At 35.9% G+C, this 25,547-nt stretch overlaps 1 protein-coding gene and 1 long non-coding RNA gene across 3 annotated transcripts; both read left to right on the top strand.

Annotated features, from left to right (window-relative positions):
* On the top strand, positions 1–2,569 carry LOC103327124 (uncharacterized). 2 transcript variants are annotated; one of them, XR_016125653.1, is made up of 3 exons: positions 1–274; positions 916–959; positions 2,261–2,569. It is a non-coding gene; the product is annotated as an uncharacterized LOC103327124 (long non-coding RNA). The 2 variants fall into 2 exon arrangements; XR_016125652.1 differs by lacking the exon at positions 1–274 and adding an exon at positions 348–772.
* A 5,522-nt stretch (positions 2,570–8,091) lies between these two features.
* On the top strand, positions 8,092–9,239 carry LOC103327127 (uncharacterized). The gene is made up of 2 exons (XM_008229413.2): positions 8,092–8,519; positions 8,690–9,239. The coding sequence occupies exons 1-2, from the start codon at positions 8,092–8,094 to the stop codon at positions 9,237–9,239; spliced, it is 978 nt and encodes a 325-aa protein (XP_008227635.2).
* Positions 9,240–25,547: the final 16,308 nt, after the last annotated feature.

Genomic DNA, 25,547 nt, shown 5'->3' with positions numbered 1-25,547 from the left:
TTTTGGTATAAACACTTTGCATGCCTTTCGTGAAGTCGAAGAAGAATGAGGCAGTTCAACTTGGGGCTCAGGCCTTAGATTTGAAGTTACCATTTGGAGAGATTGAGGTATTTAAACAGAACTTAGACTTGATTAAGAGACAACTGGATCTTGAAGAGGTAGAAGTTTTGTCTGCTGCCAACCCTAATGATCGTGCAAAAGCTGGTCCTCATGTTAAACAGATAGAGCAAAATCCTCCATTCCCTGGAAGCTCAACTACCATCTTCTTGACCCGGTAATTGTAATCCTTTTGGTACTTATCTGCAATTTGTATTAGATTATTTTACCGACTTAACATATATGGGTCTTTTCCTCTTGGATCTTGCTCTAAGATTGTACTTCTATTTCTTAAGGGGCTGGTTTGGTATTGCGGTGTGGCCAAAATAAGCTGTTTCTGTAGAAAATTTTAATGATTTAGGTGTTTGGTCAAGCAACTGAAAACTGCTGCTTCTTTTTTTATTGGTCAAAACTAGAGGCAGCTGCTTCTGAAAACAGCTGTGAATGTGGCCGTATTTTCCTCATTTGTTTTAAAAAATGACGTGAGTTACCCTCAACATTTTTACAATCAGAACTGAAACCCACTCCATGCCCAACTTGGTCCTCTCTGGCTCTCTCTTACTAATCTCCATTGTTAATGTTAATCTCTCCATTCTCTCACCAAATGTTTTCAACATTTCTTACTCCCTCATCCGTATGACCCAGGAAATGTGTTTTTGGGTTTGGAACCACAGAGGTAGACTCGAACTTTCTTGGTGTTTTTTAGGCTTTCTAGTTTGGATTGTCCTCCTATTTCCTTTTCTCTATTTTATTTATGGATCTGAATGTTTTTCTTTCTGATTTTAATTTTGCTTATTTTTTAAATTCCTCTCACTGCAGCTAAGGATCAACTACCCCACGACCACTGACTGCTCCACATTTTGGTGAGAATTCTTTTTATTTTATTTGAGTTTTATTGTATTTTGGTGTTTGGGCTTGAATCCATCTCGTTCTTGGCAGAAAGTTAGGTTGTTTAAACCAACTAAATGAAAGTTTCAATTCAGTAGCTGTTTCATATTGATTACTGTTTAGTTTAAGGTTCAGATTTGGAGTTGTGTGTAAAACTCATTCTTTTCTGCATTTTCTATCTTGTATCATTTTAAGGATTTTGTTTGGTAGTTTCATGTTTTGGGGCTAATCCTTATTCTTGGTTTTGGAGACCTAACAAATGTGACAAATAGATTAGGAAACCGTGATTAATTTAAGGGTGGCGTGCAAAACCAAGTTCTTCATTGGAATTTAAGGAAATGACATCTTAATTATCTCTATATCCCTTTTACAAACCATATGGTATTTGGTTCATGTTTATTTATTATACACACTGAATAGCATCAAGTAGTTGTTTGGTTAGAAGTCTGGTTTCTTTCCCCCAAAAATAAATCGTACAATTTGTAGATGACACAAACAGGGAAACACATCTTGAAGTTTTGTTTTCTGGAGCTGAGTGTGGCTTCCTTATTGTCTTGAATGAAGCTTGAATTTCTTCATTTAATTATAATGATTGGATCTTTGAGTAAGGTTTCTGTTTTCCTAGTATTAATTAGTTATTCTTTATGCTTTTTGTAATTGATATAGTAGTAATGGTTATTTCTTAGTACCTGGGTTGGCAAATTAGAAACAGAACTTGTTCTGGGGCACCAGTTCCTTCATGATCAAAACTCTCTATCTGTATCAAACGGTCTCCAACTTTCCTTCGTTAAGTTAGTCTTAGGCCGCACTAGTGGTAAATTGGCATTGGGATTGGCTGCTTCTTGTGATCTGTACTTTATATATTCTCCAATTTGTCTGCAATGTTCTTTGCTTTTATTGATTTCTGGCCTACTGTAATAATATGAGAGACTGAATCCAAGCGAGTGAATGAACGAGTCTGGGGTTTGTAAAGAGCATAGGACTATAAAAAACGCTACCCGGAATAGGAGTCTTCTACAACTTTTGGTGTTTGATCTTATCATTTCTAATTTATGCCTCTCCATGATCAAAGCTTAGCTGTCTTTGTATCAAAACATATGTGGTTGGTTCTGCATTATCATTTGACGTGCTTTTACAGCACATGCATGAGTTGTGCATTGTTTAGAATCAAGCTTACCCTTCTCTATTATTATTTTTCACGAAAAAACAAAGAAGATAAGAAGGGCAAGCTTACGCTTCATGCATAATTATGACCAATACTGCTCTCTGTACGTAGGCATGTTCGATATGAGTGTCATTTTGATGATGGAGTGACGACTCAAATGGCATTCTAAGTACAGACAGACAGACATGGAGACGTGCACAAGAAGAATACATATCATGCATGCTCCTGGGGCAGAGAAATGAAAGACACTGAGAAATAGAATTGTTTATTTGAAGGATTAGAAATGCAGTTTTCTTTCTTTTTCTTTTCAGTTAATTTTTTGTCGTAGCATTCAAATTTCTCATAGCATTCAAATTGAGTTCTCATAGCATTCAAATTTCTTCATTACATTCAATTAATTTATTGGTGTTTTGGGAGGAAGTAAGAGAGAATTGAATCCTGTTTGCTCATTGCTCAAACAGTTTCTAATTAGAAAGATGTGGTATGTATTGATCCTAATCTTTTTTCCCCGTAGGATCTTGAAAACTAATTAACAGGTTATTTGATTAATTTTTTTCCCGAGGTAATTTCATTTTATTCACTTAAGTGTTTCTGTTATTCACTTAAGTGTCTACAATGGAGATATTTATTCTTAAAATATATTTACTTCTTAGGCTCTTGGTAACATAACTACTAATTAGCTTTCCCCCTTTGAAGCCTCAAAGTTTTCATACCAAGTGCCTCACTTGAAATACTTTGACTGGTTACTAACCATGACCAACATGGTTGCTGGCATGACTCTATGATTGTTAGCGTAGTCCTACACGCTTTCTCATTTGTCTCGTAATACAGAGCATATGGGTTTGTACATTTTCCTGCATATCAATTTTATTGGACTGCAGCATGGAAATGCCTCCTAGAAGATGTTGGTTCGAAAATGCTACAATCACACCACCTAACTTAAAAGAATCCAACCAAATGGATGGACATCCAAATGGGTCTGTATATCTCCAACAACCCCAGCAAAGTGCATGAACCTAATATTCTATACAAGATTTTGTTCCAACGCATGGAACTGCCACAAATATATACACAGGCCATGACAACCCTTAATTGATTATGACATATCCAAGAGTCACAGTCTGAAACAACTTAAAAATATAGTCCAATAAGCGACAATTTATTCATTCAAACGATGTAGTTAAAATTAAACTAGGCATTCGATAAAAGCAACTAATTTAATCTCAAGTGCCAATATACATATATTCCCTACACGCGTGCAGACTACATATGCAAACCGTTTTGCACCTTTTCATCTTAATGCATATGTAACATTTATAGGTTAAGTAATTCATAATAAAATTCAATGTTAAAACGCAAAGAAAAGGCAAACACATTTATTTGCTTCCCTGACTACGGGTATTCAAGGAAAGATACTAACCATCTTTCCTTTCCTCTTCTAAAAGGAAACCCGAACTCAATGAAACATTTACCATAAACATATAGCAATTGGTCCCATTAGTTTAAGTAAAAACTAAGTTTATGTTATACCTCAAATATAGCAACTAAACCACAATAATTTTGTTTTAAGATTGTTGGTAAAAATATAAATATAATTGCTATATTTACAGAAGTTTGAAAATAAAACTTCACTATAAATTCGAAATAAATACAAAAAATTAACGACAAGGAAAATTAAGAATACTTTACAGATGATCGAGTCTAGAATTTGGTTCTATCTCCTTAAGACGAAATTGTCTCCTCACAGGTGCTTTTAGGATTTACTTGGCAAATATCTCCCAAGATACAACGATCAACTTCTTGTTGAAGTAGAACTGCAATCCCCAAGAAAAGCGAACTCAAACTTGTGTATGAATTCTCTCTTACTAACTCACTATATTTTTAAAAATATAATGCTATGAATGCTCTAAAAACTACTATTGTTGGATTACAATTGGATAAATGAAATGTTTTAGGACCTTCTCTATTTATAGGCAACAAGGCCTCTGTTCAAAAAAAAATGTGACTGAAAAATATCAACAAATGCGTCTTTTCATGTTGCATCCATAAGCCAAGAAGTGCAATGTTTCAATTTCTATGAAAGAATGCAACATTTTACATATGAAACAATGCAACTTCATCCAAGAAGTGCAATGTTTCAATTTCTATGAAAGAATGCAACTTTTCACATAAATTATTATTATTATTTTGTTCATAAACAAAATAAATAATATTTTATTTTTCCTCGATTAATAACATGACTATTCTCAATTGATACATACCAATTCGTAAAAGTCACGAGTCCCACAATTTAATTTCCATTCAATTATTAAAAAAATTCAATATAATTTTTGAGAGAGAGAGAGAGAGAGAGAGAGAGAGAGAGAGAGAGTGTGAGAGGTTTCGGGTGTTTTTTAGGTTGAGAGAGAAATTTTTGAATTACCTTATGTGTTAAATGATGCTATGTATTTATAAGGCTTTAGGCATCTATGGTTTTTCAAAGAATATCTTCTTATTTGGAAGGAATATATTCTTTCCCCAAATTGTAGAGATTGAATCAATTAGGGATTTGATTGGGATCAAATTACTAATTGATGATGATATCTCCAAATAGGATAATATCCTAAATTGGTGATTTATTTTTTAATTGGTGATTATATTTCCAACCATATTTAAGATAATATCCCTATTTTTAGTATCAATTAATTGACCAAATAAATGAGCTTAATTAATTGACCTAGGAGATATTCTTCTTGTCCACATGGCGCCTTATGATTGGAAGCTGGATTATTTGCTCCCACATGGATTGAGGGAGAAGAAGGGGAAGGAAGTTCAAGGATCAAAGAATCTACATGCTAATATTCCCCGCACGGAATTTTACTCAAAAATCAGCAAATCTTGAAAAATCTAATAACATGAAGTAATAGAAATTTTAATTCAATCTAAAATTAAAATATAAGACTAAAAATTACAAAAGCCTAGTTTTTTTTTAAAAAAAAAAAACTACAAAAGCCAACTTCCCTTCCCAATCCCTATCCCCGCCACTCTTACCCACCCCAACATCGCTCATACCATCATGCCTCTCTAAAAAACACTTGTCTCTTCCAGTGGTCCTAGTCGTTACAAGGACTGTAGGGATGTGATTTGGCACACTAAAAACCTAACTCCTCTTTTCCCTTTCCCTTTTCCACAAGCACCCACCAACTACGGCTACACCAGTGAGCCCTAAAGCAATCTTCTAGTTAGGGGACGAAACCCACCAACCAATTGATGTCTCTGCTATAGGGAAAAGAAGGATCCACTATGAATGAATGTGAAGAGTGGAGTAGGCTCATCCTGAGCCCCACACGTATGATGGCAACAACATGATTTTTAATTTGTATTTACTTAATTTTTTTCAACGATAAAATAATTGTTAATTCACTAATATGCTGATATAATCACTTTTCAAAACTTGTATTCTCAAATGATCACTTTCAAAATCTTATTCTGATATAATCACTTGGGGACTTGAAATTACCTAAGTGCCCTCCATATAAAAGACTCTTTAGCACTTTGTTGCTGAAAGGCAACTTCTCCCAAGTCCTGTCGTCCCTGTTTGTGCAGTCTCCCAAATAGCGGCTGAACTCCAAGTTGAGAGCACTGAGCAGCTCTAAGTCGCTAGCCATCCATCATCATAAACTAGTTGGCCAAAAATTTTGAACCCTAGTTTGACCATAGCGGAGCCGGCGCAACGCATGACCTCCATTGTGGACCTTCACATCGAAGTGACTGTCGCGACTCCACAGTGGCGAGTTCCGTCGTCGTTGTGAACGGAGGTGAGTTCTAATATTGATTTTGTACTGTATGTGTCTTATAAATTCGTTTATCCCCTTTTCTCCACACATGGGCAAAAAAGCTAAATTTTTCAATTTGAAGGAGTTCTGATATGATGAAATTCATAGTTTTTGTTATTATTTGTAGTGGGATCTGTGTGGTGAACTTGACTTTTGTTTAAAACTGACTGAATTCTGTATAATGTAGTGCAATGTGTTTGATAATGGCCAAAATAACAGCACACAGAAAAATAATATGTTAACTTTGTGTGGCCTAAAAATAGGTTTGTTAGGTTAGTTGTAGCCTCAATTTAGATGCTTAACTAGGGAATTTGAGGTATTTGAGTGGGAATTTGTTGCTATTGTGGTTTTGTTTTGGTAAGAAGTTTAGTTTGTGTGTTTTGGTTTCCAATTTGGTAATTGATATTATACTGCACAGGTTGTGATACAAAATGATTTTTGAGTAAGGTTGAGGGTGTTTGATATTATACTGCATTATTCATTTTGTATGACAACCTGATATTTCTGTAGAAGGTGTTTAAATTTGTTTAAAACCCTTATAGCCTAGAGGGGGCATCTTGCTGTCATGGTATGTTTAGTTGAGTTTGTTAATAACTTGGAACCCAGGCATATATACAAAATGAGAGGAAATAGAGAAAATAATAAATTTTCGTTGTTGAAGCAGCTACAATTTGAAATTGAAGATTTGTGGATTCATAAGATGATACGGGTAGTGGAATGATAGTTGCGTATGTTATTATTGGACCTAATTTTTGTGGTTAAATGTTATTAATCGGTCTAGTCATTATTGATGTTATTTGCAGAAATGGATACTGTTGGAATATTGGTATGCTACAATGGAAGTTGGGTTCGGAAGGATAACATTGACATTTATGAAGGTGGGGAGGCTAAAGGCATAATAGTGTCACAGAACATAACGTTTCTCGACCTTGTTCAGCGTATTTATAAGATCATGGATGCAGATCCCAACAAAGACATTGTGGCACTGAAGTATTCAGTTCCTCTATCCTCATCTGTCTATAAGCACATAAGGGTTGAAGACAATGATGATGTTCAATATTTTGTAAAGTACAACACAGATGTTATGGCCTCTAAAGTAACCCCTTTAATAGCAAGCTTGAAAAATATAGAAGGTCATGGTATTGAAGGGTGCAATGGCAATGTTAGCATTGAGAGTAGCAATGCTCTTGCTAAATTTGGTGTGGAACATAGAAATGAGGTCATTGGGGACAACAAAACTAAAAATGGTGAAAATGGATTGAATTGAACAGATTGGGTTGAAGATGTTAATTTTGAAAGTGTGGAAAACATAGTTGCTAATTTCTGTGAACCTAGCAATGAAGAGGAACCGTACTCTGAGTCAAATATGCATCGTCATGGGGACAACAATTTTGAACCCTCCACTGTGCATTGTAGACAGGTGCAATCTAAACCTTCTCGACAATCAATTTCGACTGGAATGCACACAAGCCAGATTGATTTGATGCATGGTCAGAGTTTGAAACAGATTGATTATGGTGGAGGCCTTTGTTGCGTAAATTGGGAAGCAAATTTTAAGGTTGGCCGAGTTTTTCCAAATAAGGTTTCCCTTTTAAAAACCATAAGTTTAGAAGCAATTAGAGGCCACTTTCGATTGAGAACCGTCCAATCTGGGAAGCATCGGTTGTGTGTTCGTTGTTGGCAGCTTCCTTGCCCTTGGCAAGTTCGAGCATATAAAATTGGATTACATGAGTTTAGGGTTGTTAAATACGATCCGTTTCATGAATGTGATCTAAGGTATGTAACCAGTCACCATCCTCAAGCTACGACTGGACTGCTGTCCGACAGTGTGAATTGGAGATTCAAGGATTCGCGCACCATTTATACTCTAGCTGATATCAAGAAAGATGTGAAAACAAATTTTTGGGTGACCATAAGCTATGCTACAGCGTGGAGTAGCCGAGAGTTAGCTTTCAAAACAATTAGAGGGTCTGCAGAACAGTCATATTCCCTTCTCCCTTCATATTGTTATGAATTGGAGTGTACAAATCCTGAAGCTTTGACATACATTGAGACTGATGCAGCCGACCACTTCTTATATTTTTTTTTATGTCAATTGGTGCATGCATAAGAGGATTTCAGTCGTCAATGCGCCCTGTCATTGCCGTTGATGCTACCCATTTGAAGTGCAAGTATAAAGGTGTTTTGTTTGTTGCGACCGCATTTGATGGAAATCGTAATATATATCTGATTGCCTTTGGGATTGGAGATTTGGAGACGGATGCAGCGTGGGAGTGGTTTTTGACAAAACTACATTATGCAATTGGTGATTGCGCGAATCTTGTTGTCATATCCGATCGAAATGTCAGCATACGAAATGGGTTGAAAAAAGTTTTTCCTGGGGCAACACATGGAATTTGCTGTTATCACTTGAAGGGCAATATGAAAGCCTCATTTCGCTTGAAGCAGCGAGATCCAATATTAGGGTATTTTGTAAGGGCAGTGAAGTCATATCGTCTAGGGGAGTTCAATCATCACTTCTCCATGATAAGAATGATCGAGTGCGAACTTATCTAGTACGTGCAGGCCTCCAGAAGTGGTCTCGAGCCCATTGTGATGGACGACGATATAATGTGATGACAACAAATATTGTGGAGTCCATAAATTCAGTTCTTCGTTTTGCAAGGATGCTTCCGGTGGTACACTTGATTGACGAAATAACAAATCTGCTTTTGTATTGGTTTAGTCAACGGCGAGATTTAGCAAGGAAATGTCAATCTACGTTGTGCCCTGATTCAGGCGAGAAGAAGTTAAGGAAGAGGTTAGACGCTGCTTCAAGGATGAATGTGGTCAAAATCAATGATGATGAGTATAATGTTCTGGATGGTGATATGAACGGGCTGGTGAACTTGCAAAACCGTAATTGTACATGCAGGAAGTTTGACTTAGAGCAACTCCTGTGCAAGCATGCTATTGCGGTATGTCGACACTTGAAATTGAACCCCGACTCCTTGGCCTCTTCGTATTACACACGAGCAACATGGGCAGCTGCATATGCTGAATCCATTTATCCTGTACCACCTCAAGGGACATGGGTTATTCCCGATCATTTGCACAATATAAAAATCCTCCCTCCTCTTTCTAAGGTTATGGCAGGGCGTCGTAAAACACAAAGAATACCTTCTAAAGGAGAGGACCGGCGTGAAAACAAATGCTCAAGGTGCTGTGTGAAGGGCCACTACCAAAATACATGCAAACAATCTTTCCTCATCACCAACAAGCAGCAGGTTGCGTAGAGGTGACAGTTGTTTAGGTTCTATGTATGTTTTCATAAACTGGTAAGTTGACGCATAGCTTCAGTGATGTCGTAAGCATGAAAGTCGGTTCACTTAACGGTCATGGCAGCCTTACAAACGCAAGGTAACAAGTCCCTTTCAATGACTGGCCAGGATTAGTACACATTGTTGAACATACGGTGCCCCGGGTCATAATCAAACCAGGTGCAAAATACTGTTCCACTGCCACTTAAGTCTTACAAATTATCATTTCTGTTGGTTTGTTATGTATTGTTCATTTCAATTTCAATTGTATTGCATTTGGTGTCATGTGTATTGTGATTTCAGTGACATTGGCTTATATTGGTTTCCTTTGCTACAGAATGTCATGTATTCCCTATTTATATTGACACTATTGCCATGGTATTGTACTTTTCTTGAGATTGTATTCGTATTGTATTGTACCTTTTTTGTAGTCATATTGGTATCGCAAAGTAAAATGTGTCTCCAAAATGAAAGGGCCTAGAAGGCCAACCATAAATGCATCCCGTACATAAAACTCATTCAAATGCATTTGTTACGCCATTATCGTGACATTGGTAGTACTTCATCATTTCTCATTGCAACTTCAGACAACGCAAGGGGGAAATGTGGGCCATTTACAAGGTCAACTCTGCTATTGTTTTACGTAATATGGTTCTAGTTTTGGGAGGGGAGTGACCGTCGTTTATTTTGTTATTTGTCATGTTTGAGGTGGATTCATTGTCAAGACGATTGAAGGTACATTACAGTTCCTACCCAAAATTAGATAGGTGCACAATATTGGCAATGCCTTTTGAATTGCAATTGGAAATCAATAGGAAATGCAGAAGGACCATGTCTGCCATAACGGATCTAAAATACATATCTTCTCTTCCATTACATCCAATACCTAACCAACATTAACCTGCCAACTGTAGATGACCACACCTCCCATTACTTTTGGCAAACAACAAATAAAATACCATTACAAACATGAACAGAGATACCCAAAACCAGGGGTTTTTCATCTTGCCTTTTCCACAGTTTTTTTCTTCTTCCAACCGATTTATTTTCCTAAGCAAGTCGGGAATTATGTGCTTCGATCTGCCACACATCTCTGGGTCAGCCCATTCCCAAAATGTGCATCCATTCTTCTGCATAAACGAAAACAATTTATTGTAACGCATAGGCGCACCATCACTTTTTTAATCCACGATAATCCCAAATTTCAACAGCCTAAGCACAAAACTAAACTCAATCAACTTACCCTTCCACATACTTGAAACCTCCTTCTAGGATGAGAAACTGTCCATGATGTATGCGTTTTGACAAGCGTTCCCACAGTACCAGACCCGTGACCATAGTGAACTTGCATCTTCCATGTCCCCTAGACATCTTGAAGTTGAGTCTTGAGCGTGCAACCGAGAGCTAACTGACTCAGCCACACCGCTACGGAGGCTCTTCCTACTCATCTCCTTATTTAGTATTTATGAACTCTTGTTCAAGATCTGCGATATTGAGGCTGCTAAAAAGGGTCAGCTTGTATTCAATGGGATTTACTTGTGTGTGCACAAAGTGGAGGGAAAACCTTCTGAGCGCACCAACATTAATAATGGACTGATTGGGGATCCAAAATGTGGTGTTGCGCCTTCCACGTCAATTTTCTTCCGAGTAACTTTTTTTTTTATTTCAATATTTTCCATTGTCATCGGTTAGGCCCACTGCCACATTTACTTTTGAGTCATACCCTTAATGTAGTACAACTACGACATGGTATACAGTTGCAAATACAGTACATGCCCTCCTTTGTTGCTTGTTGATTGGTACATATTGCTGAGTTATTGGTGTTATAGTGGCACTTTATATATTTTATATTGCCTTGTATTGTACTTTTATTGGATTTGCATTGTAAGCTGTGTATTATTATCGCTTACTATTCATATTATATCATACTTATAATCTGATGCTTAATTTAGGGGCTGTAAGAGGAAACAGCAGGAGATTTTGTGGGGTCATCTTTGTTGTCTTAGTGGGATACATTCGAAGGCATCCCTTGTATATATATACAACATGAGTCCCTTAACAGGCAGGGTTCACTGTTGTTCCACAAACGAACCCGTGTACTTAAGAATACAAAATAATGCATCGAAATTACATGTACTACATTTTTCAAACTGTCTTTATACAAAATAAAAATAGTGGGCACCTCAAACTTACATAATACAAAACCAATTTCAAAAGAGGGCATCTCAACTTGACATAATACAAATTACATAAATAGGCACCTCATAGTTAAATAATACAAAAAGAGGCCACCTCATAGTTCCATTTTACACACTATCTCCACAACATTTGACAGGGTCCAAAGTAATATTAGAAGTCCAACCTTTTGTTTGTGGTCACATTCAGATTTGCGTACCGTTTAATTGCGGCGACCGCGACCCATTAAATTCATCACCCCTCCGACATTGATGTTGTCCCACTTTCCTTCTAGATCCACAATTTTTGCAAACTTCTGAAATAGTTCGAAACTGATTTCCAGTTGGTTTGCTTCAAGTGAAGCCATTTCCTCAGATTCCTTGAATACGACAAGCTGCAGTTGCAGGGGCATTTACAATTTTAGTTTTCACAGCCTTTATATGTAGGAGATGCATCCTGGCTTGATAACGAGACCGAATTGTGCGATTCTTTATGACACCCCACCTAGCTTGGCCCTCGACAATTTTGAAACAATGTTTGCGTGGATATTTTTCCAAAATATGGTGCTAGCTCGACATTGCTACAGTCCATGGACCAAGTCTGCATCACTGTGCTGATTTGGTAGCTGTTTCAATGTACCCTCCTTCAGTAATGGAAACAGTCGGGTTTTGTGGGGGGTTTGGCTCCATGGTTGTTGATTATTTAGTGCGGGTTGGTGTAGAAATTATTGTGCCCAAACTAGAAGTTATTCTGATGTGAGTGAAATTTATGCGCAAGGTGTGAGGTTTACAGGAGTTAATGTGATGGAAATATGGTGGTTCATGGACCTGTGTTACAATTAAATAGTGGGAGGTAATAATGACCAGAAGTAAATGAGAGTGAGCAAGTGGCGGGGTTATTGGCTGGAGTTGTTGGGTGGATATTTTGGTGGGAGTTATTGGGCGGGACGTTAGACTTGGGGTTTGTGTGAATGGGTATGTCACTATTTGGTGCACACGGTTGATGTTTGTTGTATACGGCCCTTGTTGTATTTCCAATTTATTCCTTTTGTTCTCATTGCACTACTACAAAAAAGGATAAAGACGACGGGAATTCACTGTCGTGTATTCAGTTTTCAAACCGTCGTGGAATTGATCGACATATATTTGGGTGTCAAACCACGACGCTAAATCACCGTCGTTGTTAAAACAAACAACGTCATTAACAAATAATAACCGACATCTTTGTAATGGAAAAAGAGACAAAAAAAAACAGTCGAGGATGAGAACGACGCATATATTTAAACTGACGACGTTGTACTAATAAACAACGTCGGTTACAAATAATTGAGAGCCGTATTACAAAATTTATACGTCATCTCTTAAAATATAATTGTCGTCTAATGGATCTGACATGGCAAGGTTTCTCAGTTCACCGCCATGTAAAATAGTTTCAACGACATGATCTTAAAATAAACGATGTGGAAAATATGTTGGAGTCATTACTTACGACATATTAATTTATAAAGACGACATTGTCGTCAATATACAACGTCGTTATCATGCAAAAGACAGCCATGTTTCATAATATATACGTCATCATTAAAAAAATTACCGTCATCTAATTCCTATTAGACGGCGTTGTTAATCCGATATTAGCCGTGTAAAGAAATTTTAACGACATTATCATAAGAAAAGAGACGTGGATACATTCATATAACTTTGTTTTTGTAAAGGAACGACGTCCAAATATATCTTAACGTCGACAAATTTACTAATGGATTTAAAATACCGTCATGAATTCATCCTTTTCCACTTCGTTTATGAAATAACATGCGACGTGGTAAAGTTAAGACGACGTCATCTTTTGTAACGTTCTGGTTAGATATCTCGTCTTTTAGATGTCGGTATTATGGGATTGGAGTCGTGTTATTTGGAATTACATGGCGGCTCTTTATGCTTCTCCGACTAATAATTATTTCACAATAGCGTCGTGGTTCTTCTTTGTTACGTTGCTTTAAGACGTCGGTAAATATATTGCGGTTGTTGAATGCTCCAAAACGTCGTTTTTTATTAGAACAGACGTTTGTTTTTCATATTTTTATCAAGACCGTCGTGTTTGTAATCTTGAACCAGTATTTTTTGTACTGATTGTTTTGTGGCCAAAACCTGTATAGTGAAAGTGAAGAAATCACATTACAATATATTAGAAAATTAATGTCATACACTCCCAATTACATAAGCGTCATTCAATCCATATATCTTCACACCCATCTCGAATATTTTGACTCCCAAACTCACCCACTAGTTCATCAAATGTGTCAACATTTGGCATCCCACTAGTAAATGGCTCACACTCAATTCTCACATCACTTAAGACATCATCATCACCAATAACATAATTATATTCTCTATTAGGCATTGATAACACTACCGACCAACCACGATGCATCGGGTCGTCAACAAAAAATACTTGTTTGACTTGAGAAGCCAAAACAAATTGGTCATTCCTATGTCCAATTTTACTCAAATCTACAAGGGTAAATCCAAGTTCGTCGACTACAAGACCAGAAGTACTATCTATCCAATCAGACCTAAAGACTGGGATTGTAAATTTTTGGTAGTCAAGGTCCAAAATTTCTTGAATGACACCATAGAAACCCATATTTGGAGAATTGGGTTTTTATCCTTGGCACTAGCAACTTGCATGGTATATGCAAGTAAATAAACTCCACTATTTTGAGTTGTCCACACATTATCTTGTGCCTTGATGTTAAATTTAATACCTTAAATAAGATAGCTCTTATATGATGGCACTGCCATGTTTGGACCAGCTGCTAGCCACCTTTTCTGATACGCCATGATTGTCTTCCTCATTACGTTCAGTTTGAACCTGCAAATTAATCATATCTTAATTCAATCTAACATAGAAAGAAGAAAACTAAAAGTCCAATATGTTATTCAATAACATATACCTTGAAGCGTAGCCATTGAATGAAAGTGTTATTGTGCTTATCCTGCAGCCACTTTGTTCTCTTTCTAAATTTTGGATAAGCGGTCTTGATGTGGATCATATGTTGCCTACATGACACGAAAAATTCAAGCATTACGGTCCCAAACATATAAGATAAACATAAGAAATAATTTAAAATGGAAACTTAAAGAATAAAACTCATACGTACTCGATATAAGGTAGTACTTCCTCCGTATTCTCCAAGACATATAGATGTGCTTGGTTCAACAGGTCTCGATCAACTACGCTCACTGTGCATCCTGATAATGGCTTTGAAACTCTCATCTTTTGGCTTGAAGGCGCTCCAACTGTATTAACATCAGATAAATGCTCAGTACAAAACTCTACAGCTTCTTGAGCTATATACCGCACAACAATACAACCTTCGGGACGAGTACGATTCTGAAAATACCCCTTTAGCACTTTCATATATCTTTCAAATGGATACATCCACCTAAAATATACTGGCCCACATAGACGAACTTCTCTGACAAGATGTACTACAAGATGAACCATGATATCAAAGAATGAAGGGGGAAAGTACTTCTCAAGCAAACACAAAGTAACTACTACATCTTCTTCCAACTTATCTAACTTGGAAACATCAATAGTCTTTGCACATATAGCATTGAAGAAGAAGCACAAACGAGTTATTGCATACCTTGCAGGCTTCTCCAAAACAGAACGAATTGCCACAGGGAGCAATTGTTGCATTAAGGTATGACAATCATGTGATTTAAGGCCAAGAAGTCTTCAATCTTGTAAAGATACAAGATCTTTTATATTTGAAGAATAACCTTCAAGGACCTTCATACCATACAAAGAATTGCAAACCTCTCTCTTATCTGCTCTTAACAAATTCCAAGGCCCGGGAGGCAAACGAGTACGTCTTTCTCCATACTCCGGTTGCAAATCAGTTTTGACCCCCATGTTCAATAAATCTAATCGAGCAGCAATCTCATCTTTATTTTTTCCAGGGATCTCCAGCAATGTACCATGATACTATCGCAAACATTCTTCTCAATGTGCATAACATCTAGGACATGCCTCACAGGAACGTATTTCCAATACTCGAGATCAAAGAATATTGATTTCTTCTTCCAATAAACTCTGTCACCATCTTCAACCATATGCAGCACTTCTTCTCCGGTTAATGGCTCAAGAGGCGTGCCATATTCAGGTTTCCCATTAAAAGCTGCACGTTGCCTCCTATATGGATGATTGATTGGTAACCATTTTCTATGCCCAATGTAACAAATTTTGTGGCCATTTTTCAACCTGTGACTAGGTGTATCATCGCCGCAAATTGAAAAAGCTTTATATCCTTTAACAACATAACCAAATAAGTTTCCATAGGCAGAGAAATCATTAATTATCCACATTAATGCAGCTCTGAGTGTAAAGTATTCTCCATTATGTATATCATACACTCCTCCAATCCCATCCCACAAAGATTTTAAATCATCAATCAAAGGCTCCAAGTAGACGTCTATATCATTTTCGGGTTGTTTAGGACCGGAAATCAATAAGGTCAACATCATGAACTTTCGTTTCATGCACAGCCATGGAGGGAGATTATATGTAACTAAGATAACTGGCCAGCAACTATATCTGCTACTTAGAGAACTGTGGGGATTGAATCCATCAGATGAAAGAGCCAATCTCAAGTTTCTCGGCTCATTACCAAACTCGGGCCATTTATCATCAAGAAGTTTCTCGGCTGATTTTCTAGTAGCATGCCAAGTCAAACTCTTAGCTGTCTCATGTGATCGAAACATTCTTTTAAACCTTGGAATTGGAGGAAAATACCACACCACCTTCGCTGGCACACCCTCTTTCAAGATTGAATCTTTGCCTTCCTTCCACCTTGAGATACCACAAGTAGGACAATTAGTTGAATCTTCATACTCCTTCCTATACAAGATGCAATCATTGGGGCATGCGTGCATTTTCTCATAACTCAGCCCCAATGCACACAAAGTCTTTTTTGCCTCATACACAGAGGCTGGTATTGTATTTCCTTCTAGAAGCAAATCGCCTTGAAGTATCAATAATTCTCTAAAACAGACATAACTCATCCCATGTTTTGCCTTCAAATTATACAACTTCACTAATTCTGATAACTTCGTATACTTTTTACAACCAGGGTACAATGGTTGATCTCCATCCCCAATCACATTGACAAACTCATAAGGATCGGATCCAAAATCACCAAAATCATTATCATCCATCTCTATTGCTTCGGACACAAAACTGTACCTACTATGGTCATCATCTTCTTCAACATTTCTACTAGCATTAGTAGTTGCTTCCTAAGGTTCTCCGTGAAATGTCCAATTGTTATAGCTTTGGTAAACTCCATTAAAGTATAAGTGATCCCTTATAATTCCAACCCCAAACAATTTCAAATTAACACATTTAACACATGGACAACGGATATGTGTTGTAGTTAGAAGATTTTCTACAGAAAAGTTCAAAAATGCTTCCACCTCTAACTCATATGCTTTCGATCTTCTATCCGAGTGCATCCATGACTTATCCATCTCCGACACTATACCCTATTATCTATAATAAAGTGAAAAGACAAGCAATGACCATCACTACAGCAGATTATATAAAGTTTTAATAGCAAGTAATATACTACACAGACGACGGTTTTTAAACAAAACAGATGTATTTGACATATATAGACGACGGTTTATCAACAAACGTTGTCTAATTATAACTACGACGGTAGATAAAGAACACCGTCGTGTATAAGTAATACAGATCGTCGTCGTATGCCTAAAAAGGCGTCGATATCCCAGTTTATTTTCAAGAACCCTATTAAGAACACAACATATACATTAATTTTTATGTTGGGTATTAAGCATGAAACCAAGCATGAAACAACATATACTAAGCATGAAAACAATATATCCATTCCCGATTCAACATAACAGAGAGTGATTAAAAGATCCGACAAAATTAAATCCATTCCCTATTCAACATAACAGAGAGTGATCATGAAAACATTAAACAGAAAATCCATGAACCCATACCTCCAATAACATTACTAAAAGATCGCACAACATATATCTAAAACCCTTTAACAAAACAACATAATATCATTCAATGAATTTACAAGGGGAAAATAAGGGTTTGTACTTACAGGTTGGCCGAGCTCGCAGATTATGGCCTACTTGGATTCGACGGAGCATGGAGAGCCCAACTTTGAATTAGAGATTAAGGGAGAGAGCGAAATGTTATGTTGCCCGAAATCTGAAAATTTTAGGGTTCAGGGTTACAAGTATAAGACTTAGAGCGAAATCTGAAAATTTTGGGTCGCGCGAAATTTTTTTGGAAAGCGCGCTCTTTAAAACATCGACAAAAAAAACAATCGAAGTCATCAAAACTAAGAGAAACCATGGCGAAAGTTTTACCAAAACCGACGTAAATTCATTATTCCACAACTCAAACACTGAACTCAACGCCGTTTATTTTAAAGAAACCACGTCGTTTGTTGAACCAATAGCGTCGTTTGAATAACCTTTTACGTTTTTTTTTAAATCGATGACGTTGTTATTCATGTACAACGTCATTTTAAAGGAACGTAAACACCGTCGTCAAAAAAGTGAACATCGACTGAAAACATAAATACCGTCGTTAAAAAATAATACCCTAAACCCTAAACCCTAAATTATATATTACTAAAATATAATTTTATAAAAGGGTTTATGGTTTTACAGCCTAATATATAACGTCTTTTAAATAGTAAACCCCAAAAATTATCCTTTAATCCTAAACCCTAATAAACCCTAAACCATCAAACTACAAGTGATGTTATGACTCATCAAAACAATTTATTTTTGGTGGTCATTTTAGATTTGTATTACTCAAACTGAATTTTTTTAAGGTTTAGGGGGAAGAAAATATATCAATGACTTCATAGGAGTTGACGTTTCATTTTTTGAATTTATTTTATATTTATTTTGAATATTTTGAATTAAAAATAATAAAATATTCTTATATCAACTACAAACCACGTCGGGGTTAATAAATTAAAGACGTTGTAAATCATAATAAACGACTCACTTGTAAAAAGGACGTCGTTTAAAAGAGAAACCATGGCGGATGTTTCACCATCCGACGTAAACTCAATATTCCATGACTCAATCACCGTCGTTAAAAAGCAATACCCTAAACCCTAAACCCTAAACCCTAAATTATATATTTTTAAAATATAATTTTATAAAAGGGTTTATGGTTTTACAGCCTAATATATAACAAACATAAACTGTAAACCCCAAAAATTATCCTTTAATCCTAAACCCTAATAAATAACAACCCTAAACCCTAAACCCTAAATCCTAAACCCTCAAACTACAAGTGATGTTATGACTCATCAAAACAATTCATTTTTGGGTGGTCATTTTAAATTTGTATTACTCAAACTGAATTTTTTTAAGGTTTAGGGGGAAGAAAATATATCAATGACTTCATAGGAGTTGACGTTGCATTTTTTTGATCTATTTTATATTTATTAGGAATATTTTGAATGAAATAAAATAAAATATTCCTACAAACACAACAAACCACGTCCACTTTAAGAAAGTAATGACGTTGTAAATATAATAAACGACTTACTTGCTGACAGGACGTCATTTAAAAGCGAAACCATGACGAAATTTTCACTAAAACAACGTCCTATCAATGTACAATCGTTATATCACGACTTAAACAAAAAAGGCGTCGCCGTGTAATTTAATTACCACGTCATACCTGTTGTCTAAATATCCTTTTACGTCGGTTTTGTTTCAAACTATTACACGTCGGTTAGCAATTTTTTTTTTTTTTAATTAAGAAAACCTCAACAAATTTTCAGGGAAAAAACGGATGTATATTATAGACAAAATTTTTATATTATATAAAAATATCAAGTGTTCTAAAAATCCTTTAGTCCACATGAAGGCAAACAAACTCTGCCCATTCATTCCTGACTTCATCAATGGCTGCTTGAGGGTATGGCGCTTGCTCTTTTCCCTTGGCAAATTGCAATCCATTAACAATGATTATTAAGCTTTATAAATAAAAAAGAAATTCATTTACAGACGACGCTATTTTCATAACCGACGTAGTATATCGATTCAACGACGGTAATTTTAAAGGACCGTCGTTGATAATACAAAAAACCACATAAAATGTATCTGAAAATTTTCTTCTTACCGTCTTCTCAAACTCCAGGGAAGGATCCATGATGATGTCTCTCATGAAGCGCATGCCATAATACCCGCATTCGACACTGCTGGGTTGCTTTGGTGTGCCTGGCAGAGTTTTCCAAATGGGTGCTTTACGGCCTTGTCTGCCTATGTGGGAATTATAAATTTTTATAGCACTGTTGACCATGTTTTTGGCCTCCTCATTAACCACACGATTTCCGGGCAGAGGATCCAGAAAATAGACGGTTTCCTTTTTGCTCTCACAATCAGCAAGACCCAATGACGGCTGCACAAAATTAATATAAAACAAAGATATATAAAAAAGTCAGCACAAGAAAACAAATGACGGTTATTTATAAAAACGACGTATTATATAGTTTCACACGACGAAATAACATAGCAATCGACGTCATTATAAATTTATCACAACGGTAATTAACTAACGACGTGGTTAGTCGTTTCAAACGACTCAATAAATAAAGAACCGACGTGGTTAGATGTTTCAAACGGCACAAAATTAGTTAAACAGTTTTATACGCAATGCATCATACAAACAAAATCTTGTTAAGGAGACTAACCCTGGATTGTAAGACATCATGAAAATCTGTTCACCATCTGTCTTCTGAAGTCGACTGACTACAATTCGTGATCTGTCAGTTAGTGACCTAGCGTTGGCACTAACTTGAGCAGGGTCGATAAAGCCAACCATGTTGAACATATTTGCTACTTTCAAATGATCATATAAGCACCTAAATATATAAAACAAAGATATATAAAAAAGTCAGCACAAAAAACACACGACGGTTATTTATAAAAAAATGACGTATTATACAATTTCACACGACGAAATGAAATAGAAATCGACGTTATAATTAATTTATAACGACGGTACATAACTAATGACGTTGTTATTAGTTTCCAAACGATGCAATAAATAAACCACCGACGTCTTATGCTATAATGATTTTTTTTTTCAACACAAATTTGAGTGTGAAATAAATATTTGATAAGGACAAACCTCATATATACTGCAAGCACAGTAGCCCCAATTTCTTCCATGCCTGCTAACTGTGTAATATCTTTAGGCAAGACGAAGGTACTGCGATCTGCACCAAACACCTCCTTCCCAATTGTAAAGGTCATGATCTTCTCCTGAGGCTTTAGTGTGGTTTCCACATAACGACAAAGGGATTGTAAGGAAGATGGCACCTCCACCTTTGAATAATCAGCTACTTCAATACCCTATTTAAAGAAATAAAGCAAAATAAAATGACGTGGTAATTCAATAAACAAGACGGTTTAAAGAAAACAACGTCGTCTGATAATAATTTAAACGATGGTAACAAAACACCGTCGTGTTGAATAATTTATTACATCATAGGAAACAAATTCCGACGTCTAATTTGAAAACAAACGACGGTTTAAAGAAACTATCGACGTCTGAAATTTGAAAAACAAATAAAAAAGGCAAAGTTATGAGAATATACCTTTTCATCATGCTTTTCTTCATCTTCTTTTTTTTCTTTCTTCTCTTCATCTTCTTTTTCTTCTTTCTTCTCTTCATCTTTTTTTTCTTCTTTATTTTCTTCATCTTTTTTTTCTTCTTTATTCTCTTCATCTTTTTTTTCTTCTTTCTTCTCTTCATCTTGATTTTCTAAATCCCCAGATTTCTGTTTTAAGTAAAAAAGAAATATATATATATATATATATAAGACAGATTGTATAGAAAGTAAAAATATTAAATCAAAACGTCGTGATAAGGCATAACTTAAGACGGTATGTAAAAATTATGGACGTCTTAAAATTATTAAACGACGGTAAATAATAAACGTCGTGGGGATTCATATATTACGTCGGTAAGAACTAAAACCGTCGTCTAAATCACCACAAAAGTTTTCAAAAATAACGACGTCTAATGGCGTGTAAAACAAGTAAACTAAATACGACGTTGTATTGAAATACAAACGACGGTTTGTTAATAAATCGTCGTAGTATGTATTTCAAACGACGGTTTGCTTCATAATAACGACTTCTAATAGCTCTTTTAAAAAACAGAGAATTCAAAGTTCAGATATGTTACCATTTCTTCCTGCTTTTCCCCATTTTTGGCAGTATCATCCTCAAAATGTAGGGATCTCACATCCCCAGAGCAGATTGCTTTGTCAGACATTGGATTTTTGGGACTTTGCTCTAGACCTTGGTTTTGACAGGGGCTAGTTTTCGGTTTAAGCATGCTTGGATCAAAATTGAGGATGAGTTGGGAAAGCTGACTCTAATACAGAGGTGGGTGCTTGGGGAAGTGGGGGAGATGGCTGCCGTGTAGAGGAGGAAGAGGGAGAAGGGTGGGGTGTGCGTGTTGTGAGAGAAGGGGTTTGTTATTTGTTAATAATCTTTTTAGTTTTTTTTTATAATCATTTTCTTATGTTTTTAAATTGGTTTTAATGATTTTCCCCCAAGTCCTTAGAAGTCATTTTGTAAAGGAGTAAATTGTTCTTTAAAATTTACAAGATTAGGTGGGTAAGGAAATAGGACAGGTGGGTGAAATAACAGCACTCTTATTACTCCACAATACGTTATGTACATCCATTTGTTGCTGGAATCTTCAGTGTGCTAAAAAAGCCATCACAAATTGGCTTCCATAAGGTCCTTGCCCTCAAAACTCTCAACCCTGTCTCGAGGGGAAGCAAGTGATCAAACTCTACCCCTTGGTTATGAGTGGAGCCACCTGTTCCATCTCTAGCAACTGTAGTCAAAGACTGCACCGCACTGTCCCTCTAACACTCACTTCAATACTCCAACGTCATAGATGAAAGCTCATGAGTCTCCAGCACTGAGAAGGGAATGCTCTGAAACCATGATCATGAATTTCCAATTAGAAGAGAGTATTTTTGAAACAATTAATATCTTGATGATGTCAACTAAGATAATTTAGGTGAAGCAAATAGGTTATTGAAAGAAATACAAATTTTTGACTTTGTGTCTCACCTATATTTGATGAGATTTATATTGGGAATCACAAATGATTTGTCAAAGGCATTACAAAAGAAAGATCAAGATATTGTGAATGCAATGATGTTGGTCCAAATATGTAAGCAAAAGCTACAATCCGTGAGGGATGATGACTTTGATGATTTGCTTGGTGAAGTATCAATATTTTGTGGCAATAATGATATTGACGTTCCTAACATGGATGATTTATTTGTACCACAAGGGAGATCATGACGTAAAGCTCATAAAATCACAAACCGCCATTATTATCGTGTGGACCTATTTCTTATTATCATTGATAAGCAATTAGTGGAATTGAATGATTGCTTCACTGAGGTAAATACTGAATTGCTTCTTTGTATGACATGTTTGAGTTCGGCTTATAATTTTGCAGCTTTTGACAAATAAAAACTACTTCGTTTTGCTGAATTTTACCCTCAAGAATTTAATGAGTGAGACTTCATGAAGCTTGAAGATCAACTTGGGCTTTATATTGTTGATATGCAGAGCAACACTGAGTTTTCATCATTGAACGGAATTACTGATCTAACAAAAAAATTGGTGAATACAGGAAGGAGTAGAATATACAACTATGTGTATTTACTTCTTATATTGGCTTTGGTTTTACCTGTTGCAACTGCTTCGATTAAGAAAGTTTTTTCAGCTATGAATATTATGAAAACACCATTGCGTAACAAAATAGGAAATCTATGGTTGAGTGATAACTTGGTTGTTTATTTGGAGAAAGATGTTTTTTCTTGTATTAGTAATGCAAATATAATGTGATGTTTTCATGATATGAAGCCTCGTCGGCAACAATTGTAGGTTAATTGTAATGTTATTTTTTTCAATTAATTATGAATAACATTAGTATTGTTTCAATTATAAGGATATTTAGTTGTCTTTTTTTATTTTTTTTTTATTTATAGCTTTTAGCTTTTAAAAATTTCACCTCCGCTGAAAAATTCCTGGGTTCACCGCTTCTCTCATCCCATAATTATTTCTCAATGTTTGCAACCATGCATTATTTAGTTGCGATGATTAAAGTCGGCCTTGGCAAGTCACTCATATCTTTGGACGTGTCATCCCATTTGACACTACTATTTGAGGGCGTGTCACAGATGTCTTAAATTCGGCCCAAGGCCTTACAAACCAACACGTTTAAAGCATATTTATTATATTATAATTATTTTTAGAAGAAAAATACCAAATCTTAGGATATTTATATTTTAAATATCAGTCTATTTGATTTTTCTATAAGCAAGGTCTAAAATATCGGTGATATCGGTAATCCAAAAACACTGAAATTTAGATGGAAATATCAGGATATTATCGATATCCATAAAAATTGAATAAAAACCACGGAAATTGTAAGAAAGACTTGGAAATTTTTATTGAAACTTTAGAGGATGCTTATTTAGTCAATTATCTATTAGTTTATCACAAAAAATTGGAAGGAAATGCATTGCATGATGGATTTAACTAATTTAAGTTGATTATATAGCGAGCTGACAAACACTGTGAGTGTAGAAAATATGTAGTAATTAATGAAAGAAGGTTAAACACACCACAATCATTTATATATAATGATTTACTACAGTATTTTACATTTTATACATTGCATGGTAAGATACATAAGTAACTTAGTACCATATAGAGTTCCTATGAGGTTCAAATTGTTCACTATCTTCATCATCTCTATGTGTAGAGTATGTGTATTGTGAAGAGTAGTCATCAAATGATAAATCCCCAAAATAGTTTTACATGTAATTGTTAACATGCCACCCATATGGATCCGAGATTGGTTGACGTTGTCCCTGAGCAAAATCATTTGAAGATTGAGTCTCAAATTCTTTCCATGAGCTGCTCGATTCATTCCCAAAAGGAATGGGATATGAAGGGTAGGGAAATGGTTAGTTATGAGTATAATCATAGTTATTACTTCCCACTCCAACAGAGTCTGAAGTTATAGATAACGAATCATCTTCTTGACTTGACAAAATCGCCCTGCCTCTTTCTCTACGAGTATAGTCTTTCTCTACGAGTATAATCATCTTATAGAAAACAAATCATCTTCTCACATGCACCAGTTCACACAAATTTTTTGTTGTTGTATAAATTACAATAACATATATATAAGTTTGTAAACTTACCTTAAATATGGAACCCTTTGTGTAAAGGCCAAATAGAATCTGCATGGACCAACAAGAAAACAATAATGAAACACGCATAACAAAATGTGATGGAAGCATATAAAGTCTTTAATAATGAATTTAGAGACAATAAGTACACATGTAAGTGACCAAATAAAGAATAGAAAAATTAAAAACCACATGCCATTGACTAAGTAATTAATTGACACAATTTAAAATATAATACCACAAAAAATTTGGAATAGATAATAATAAACATGCAAATTAAATAACAATAATGAATGAGAATAACTTACTATAAACTTGCGGGGAAATTGAGGTTGATAGATGTTGAGAAAAATATGAGCATTATGTTTTGTTTTTAAGAGATGTTGAGAAATAAGGGACGGCATAAGACCATTTGATTTCATTTGTATATATAGAAATAGGATTACCTAACTATATGTATAGGCTTCACAGGGTTGCTCTCTCGTCGTACGAGGAGAGCCGGTTTTAGGGTTTTAGGTCTATCACAGGTTTTTCTTCTCTATACCGGGTCTTAGGAGTTAAGGGCTGCTTCAGGTTACATTGTGTCTGCGTGTTGGTGTCTACTCGTGCAGTTTTTCTAGGGTTAGGGTTTGTGAGGTGTGACTTGGGGAACACGCTTTGCATATTCCTATACGAATTCTGGGGCCGACATGGCTCTGGAGGATTTTGAGAGCTCTTTCGAGCAGCAATTGGATTTGTGATCGGGAACGAGTTGGGGTGGTGATCGGCAGTGCGGCAGTGTCGGACCGCTT

The sequence above is a fragment of the Prunus mume genome, linkage group LG3 (assembly GCF_029339155.1).
Source record: "Prunus mume cultivar Tortuosa linkage group LG3, ASM2933915v1, whole genome shotgun sequence".
Classification (NCBI taxonomy): Eukaryota; Viridiplantae; Streptophyta; class Magnoliopsida; order Rosales; family Rosaceae; genus Prunus; species Prunus mume.
This window is presented reverse-complemented; position numbering and strand designations above follow the sequence as displayed.